This window comes from Cherax quadricarinatus, chromosome 91 (assembly GCF_038502225.1).
Source record: "Cherax quadricarinatus isolate ZL_2023a chromosome 91, ASM3850222v1, whole genome shotgun sequence".
NCBI classification, from domain to species: domain Eukaryota; kingdom Metazoa; phylum Arthropoda; class Malacostraca; order Decapoda; family Parastacidae; genus Cherax; species Cherax quadricarinatus.
In genome coordinates, this window is record NC_091382.1 from 453173 (window position 1) to 459516 (window position 6344).

Sequence of the window (6344 nt, forward strand, 5' to 3'; positions counted from 1 at the left end):
CAAATTAGGTAAATTTTGTCCCCAGGATGCTGTCCACACCAGTTTGCTAACACCCAGGTACCTATTTAACTGCTAGGTGAACATGAAGAGCAGGTGTCTTCAGGAAACACGTTCTTATATTTCCTCTCGTACCGGAGATCGAACCATGGACTTCAGTGTGTTAGCTGAGTGAGCTATCAACCCAGCTACGGGGCACCTATACACCCCAACAATGTTATATACACATCAAGTAAATGTGGGTTTATTTACAAACTTTTCAATGTGATTTCTATATGTCTTAATAAATGTTTACAATGGTCTACTCACAACCTTCCTGTCTACCCACAACCTTCCTGTCTACCCACAACCTTCCTGTCTACCCACAACCTTCCTGTCTACCCACAACCTTCCTGTCTACCCACAACCTCTCTTGCTGTCTACTCACAACCTTTCTTCCAGTCTACCCACATCCTTTCTTCCTGTCTACTCATACCAGTAAACCAGCTGCCGACAGAGAATTAAAAAAAAAACAAATCTTTCTGGGCGGAAATATGTCACCTTGAGGAAGAACAAGCGGGAGGCAGGAGCGAGGCGGCTTCTCTCAGTTTTCACTGGGACAGCCTGGAGTGTTGTCCTTCCTGCCCACTGCTCCATACTTCTGCTGCTGGAGACGTTCACTAATTCAGACGATTACTGCTTACGTTCTCGGTTCTCTGTAAGTGATATTGCCTGCTGAAGACGTTCTCTATTCGGGGGTGGAGACGTTCCCTCTTCGTTGGCGAAGAAGTTCACTGTTGGAGGCGTTCCCTGTTTGTTGGTGAAGGCATTCATAGCCGGAGACGTTCCCTGTTCTCTGGTAAAGACGTTCACCACTGAAAACGTCTGCGTTACCTCTTCACTAGAGACGCCTTCTTCCCAAAACGTTCGCTACTGGCGTTCCTTGTTCGCTGAGAAAGACTTGCTTCTCCAATATGGGAGTTAAGGGCTACCATCCCTATCTTAATTATCTTAACTCTTCCATCCCCCAGACGCTGTATGGCCCATACGGCTTTACTGCTTCTCATAATAATAATAAGTGTAGAAGGCAAATCTTGTATAGTTAAGTTATCTTGAAAGTAAATAAGTACCTGAAATAAATAGGTAGCTGCAGTAAATAGGTACCCACAGTAAACAGGTACCTGCAGTAAATAGGTGCCTGTGGTAAATAGGTATCTGAGTGTTATATGATGCATTCAGTGGAATTTTTCGTTCATGTGACAGAAGTCTCTCCTGATGCTGGTGGTAAGTATACAGCTTTTTCATATAACACGATATATACACCAAGAAGTATATTTCAGCCTTGATCTACTGAGAGTTACCTAGGTTATCCTAGGTTCTCTACACATATGCTGCTATGTATGATAATTCTATGTAACTGTATTTGTGTATACCTGAATAAACTTACTTACTTACTAGTAGGTATTAAAGTATTGGGATCCTTGACTGATTTCCATTGGGATCCTTGGATCCTAGTGAAGTCGATAGGCTTGAAAAAACCATTAATCATCATGCCATCGTAGTACCAGCACTGAACTACGACCCACGTTCATGTAAATCGGTTTCACTTAATATACATAATTTTTCTGTAGTGGTATGAGTAGTGGAGGCTTGAACCTCCGTCTGCTAATCACTAAACAGAGGAATTACACTTCCCAGTGTCTTTTCAACCAATTCCCTTACCACCAGTACTTTCTTCCATACAGGTCGAGAATGAGGGCTTTGGTTGCAGTACTTGTGATACTCCTGGTTGATGTCCTCATGGCAGACAAGTTGCCAGGTCACCAGCACACACACCATGACCACAGCGGGGAGAATCTATCTGGCCCTAACCAGCACACAGACTACCATCACAGCCATGATATTAGTGAAAATCTATCAGTTCGTGGCCACCACACAGACCACCATCACAACCACGACACCGTCGACAATTCACCATCTGACCAACACACAGATCATGACCAGGGCTACAAGGATATTGATGTCATTGATATCAGATCAAGCGTGAGTGAGATTCTCCAACCTCCTCCAGGTACATCACCCCCCTTAATCCCTCCACCACCTCTGGGTGCGCCTCCAGCTCCTGTCCCTACCTTCAGACCAGCCTCACGCAGCGAGGATTCAGTGTCCATCACCAACGGACTGTATAGCCTCCCTCAAAATCAAATTCCGGCCGTCAATGGTAAGTTTCACTACCGAAAACATTCTTATTGAAGGCTCGACACTCCGTCTGCAAATCCTGGAACAGAAACTGTATTCATTCAATCGGACATTCTCCATCTAGAGCCTAACTAATGTTTAATTTGACGTTACTAACTTAGCTAACTTTTAGTTAGTGGCTGGACTTAGAGGTTGCACACAAGAGCGGAAGAGGTGATGCTAGTTGCAGGAGCAAGCTTGTACTGCAACACTGTATAGTTTTACTCTCATATTTAGCTCTATGTAGAGCTTTATCACCTCATGTTTAGCTCTATGTAGAGCTTTAACACCTCATATTTAGCTCTATGTAGAGCTTTAACACCTCATGTTTAGCAGTGTAGAGCTTTAACACCTCATATTTAGCTCTATGTAGAGCTTTATCACCTCATGTTTAGCTCTATGTAGAGCTTTAACACCTCATATTTAGCTCTATGTAGAGCTTTAACACCTCATGTTTAGCTGTGTAGAGCTTTAACACCTCATGTTTAGCTGTGTAGAGCTTCATCACCTCATGTTTAGCAGTGTAGAGCTTCATCACCTCATGTTTAGCTGTGTAGAGCTTCATCAGCTCATGTTTAGCTGTGTAGAGCTTCATCACCTCATGTTTAGCTGTGTAGAGCTTCATCACCTCATGTTTAGCTGTGTAGAGCTTCATACCTCAAGTAGAGCTTCAACAGCTGTGTAGAGCTTTCACCTCATGTTTAGCAGTGTAGAGCTTCATCAGCTCACAGCTTCATCAGCTCATGTTTAGCTGTGTAGAGCTTCATCAGCTCATGTTTAGCTGTGTAGAGCTTCATCACCTCATGTTTAGCTGTGTAGAGCTTCATCAGCTCATGTTTAGCTGTGTAGAGCTTCATCAGCTCATGTTTAGCTGTGTAGAGCTTCATCAGCTCATGTTTAGCTGTGTAGAGCTTCATCAGCTCATGTTTAGCTGTGTAGAGCTTCATTAGAGCTTCATCACCTCATGTTTTTAGCTTCATCAGCTATGTTTAGCAGTTGTTTTCTAATTGGCCAGTAGGCCTGTTGCAGTGCTCCTTCTTTCTTATGTTCTTATGTAATTGTTGTTGCATATCTTGTGTCACAGGTCTGTACGATGTTCCCAGAGAAGAGACCATTCCCCAGACTCAGCAGGGGTCCTGCCAAGCCCAGACCCTTGTGGTCACCTCCAGAGACGTTGTGGTCTCAACTAGCCTGGTGTACTCTCAGGTCAGTGTGCTCGACCCCCCTTCCCTGTGGTACAGACCCTTGTGGTCACCTCCAGAGACGTTGTGGTCTCAACTAGCGTGGTGTACTCTCAGGTCAGTGTGCTCGACCCCCCTTCCCTGTGGTACAGACCCTTGTGGTCACCTCCAGAGACGTTGTGGTCTCAACTAGCCTGGTGTACTCTCAGGTCAGTGTGCTCGACCCCCCTTCCCTGTGGTACAGACCCTTGTGGTCACCTCCAGAGACGTTGTGGTCTCAACTAGCCTGGTGTACTCTCAGGTCAGTGTGCTCGACCCCCCTTCCCTGTGGTACAGACCCTTGTGGTCACCTCCAGAGACGTTGTGGTCTCAACTAGCCTGGTGTACTCTCAGGTCAGTGTGCTCGACCCCCCTTCCCTGTGGTACAGACCCTTGTGGTCACCTCCAGAGACGTTGTGGTCTCAACTAGCTTGGTGTACTCTCAGGTCAGTGTGCTCGACCCCCCTTCCCTGTGGTACAGACCCTTGTGGTCACCTCCAGAGACGTTGTGGTCTCAACTAGCCTGGTGTACTCTCAGGTCAGTGTGCTCGACCCCCCTTCCCTGTGGTACAGACCCTTGTGGTCACCTCCAGAGACGTTGTGGTCTCAACTAGCTTGGTGTACTCTCAGGTCAGTGTGCTCGACCCCCCTTCCCTGTGGTACAGACCCTTGTGGTCACCTCCAGAGACGTTGTGGTCTCAACTAGCCTGGTGTACTCTCAGGTCAGTGTGCTCGACCCCCCTTCCCTGTGGTACTTTTATGTCAGTGTAAAATGAGAAGACAAGGATAATGGCTGTTCTTACTATATTCTTGTCACTGGGGAGCGTTAAATCCACAAGGGAGAGGTAAATCAGGATTAAGCCAAAGGTCAGAGTAACCCCGGTTACTTTGAGAAGAGACACACATACACTGCGTTGACACCCTTCTAATTCTAGTATCTTATCTATTTCAATATCTATTCCATATTCCTAATGTAACTTCTATATCTATTCCAACTCCTAGTATTATCTAATACGGTTTAGGTCATCACATAACTAAGACCCACGACCGGAAACACCCTTGTGTGGCCTGACGAGCAACACACCATACCTAGTACGGGCCATTAATGGCCCATCTAGTAAATGTTAGATCCTGTGTTCTAGGTTCCTACATTTTGAAAAAAAAATTTCTGATAAATTTATATACAACAATAAATTTATTTTTAACTAATTTATTGTTAACAAAACAGGTGATTACAATACAGATTTGTTTTTATGGTATGTGTGTGCTTAATTATCTCTGATTAGAATAATTAATTATAATGGTTATGTTATTGTTATAATTACAGAGCTATAATCGATGTTGGCCCATACTGGGCAGGTCCTTCACAAATCCAACCCACTGGCAAAATATTTGCCCAACCCACTTCAACAACCCCTTCAACATCATTACCTATACTCTCATTGTACCAAAATAACTTCATTGTCCCCAGGTGGTGGTACCGACCACTGTGGTCCAGAGGGTCACCTCCACCAGGGTGCAACACCAGACCTCTTATGTGACGGTCCGAGGACCTGTTCAGGTGAGTCAGACTTATACAAGTGGTGAATATATTATCCTTACTCATGTGACCTAATCTGTGACCCAGTTAGTCTGTTGCACTGAGATAAAACATCCCAGAAATAGACCTATTTCTAATCTGTTGAGGTAAAACACCCCAGGAGTAGGCCTATTTCCTGTATCCAGGTAAAAAACCTCAGCAGTAGGCCTGTTTTCTGTTACTCTTCCACGAATTAATATACACAGAGAGAGACACATGTCTCAGTATATATAAGCTGAGAGATTGATCACTATCTTAGGTATGAAAGTATTCTTGACTGGTAGTAGAGAGATAACATGCAGTCTTAAGTGACTCTAGTCTAGCAGATAGTCTTTAAAAAAGTCTGATGTTATAGGTGGTGACCTCGCGTGTGACAGAAGTGCAGTACATTACTGTGACCAGGACCAACCCAATACTTCAGACTGTCACCAGTATAGCTACGCAGTACCAGCCTAGGTATATTACCAGTACACAGATCCAGTATGTGCCCAACACCGCCTGCCCCGCTGCTGCTGCTGCCCAGAGTTCAGGGTACTCATACCCTGAACCAGATGCGCCTAGTTCAGGATACTCATACCCAAAACCAAAGGACAATGGAACACCAGCAGGTAGTATCCTGCCCACCACCTCCTATAACAGAGGAGTTGCCAGACCAGCAACGAGCGATACTGGGCTAGTGAGACCAGCACCGGACTCCAGCGGGCTAGTGAGACCAGCACCGGACTCCAGCGGGCTAGTGAGACCAGCACCGGACTCCAGTGGGCTAGTAAGACCAGCACCGGACTTTAGAGGGCTAGTGAGACCAGCACCGGACTCCAGCGGGCTAGTGAGACCAGCACCGGACTCCAGTGGGCTAGTAAGACCAGCACCGGACTTTAGCGGGCTAGTGAGACCAGCACCGGACTCCAGCGGGCTAGTAAGACCAGCACCTGACTTTAGCGGGCTAGTGAGACCAGCATCTGACACCAGCGGGCTAGTGAGACCAGCACCAGACTACCATTCCAACTCATTCGGCTACCACGGACCTTTCTTCGGCCCCTTCTACGCTAGACCAGCAGTATATCCCCAACAGAGCAGGTTGAAGAGCATTTTAAGCAAGTTGGGCTTATAAGGCTCCAGATTAATGCTACTGAGACCTTTGTAATGAAGGTACTTTGCAGTACCGCTCACAGGATGACCTGTGAGTCCTCAGTAAACTAGCCACTCCGGACACAACCTGACTGAACACATATCTTAATATAAGACAGGATAATTTCATTAATTGTATACTGAGTACGAGGGATCGAAACGGTGTCTGGTTCGTGTGCAAGCTTACACACCTGTCATACAAC

The 6344-nt window shown here is 45.9% G+C and overlaps 1 protein-coding gene across 1 annotated transcript; it reads left to right on the forward strand.

Annotated features, from left to right (window-relative positions):
- Positions 1-596: 596 nt before the first annotated feature.
- LOC128704920 (ras-associated and pleckstrin homology domains-containing protein 1-like) lies at positions 597-6344 on the forward strand. Its single transcript, XM_070104298.1, has 5 exons — positions 597-694; positions 1722-2197; positions 3299-3420; positions 4906-4995; positions 5369-6344. The coding sequence occupies exons 2-5, from the start codon at positions 1729-1731 to the stop codon at positions 6122-6124; spliced, it is 1437 nt and encodes a 478-aa protein (XP_069960399.1). The 5' UTR covers positions 597-694; positions 1722-1728; the 3' UTR covers positions 6125-6344.

What these genes read in the sequence shown, in the direction of transcription:
- LOC128704920 (XM_070104298.1), top strand. Translation starts at nt 1,729, where the DNA reads ATGAGGGCTTTGGTTGCAGTACTTGTGATACTCCTGGTTGATGTCCTC. An exon ending in TCAAATTCCGGCCGTCAATG is followed by an intron (nt 2,198 to 3,298) that starts GTAAGTTTCACT and finishes CTTGTGTCACAG; the next exon opens with GTCTGTACGATGTTCCCAGA. An exon ending in CTAGCCTGGTGTACTCTCAG is followed by an intron (nt 3,421 to 4,905) that starts GTCAGTGTGCTC and finishes CATTGTCCCCAG; the next exon opens with GTGGTGGTACCGACCACTGT.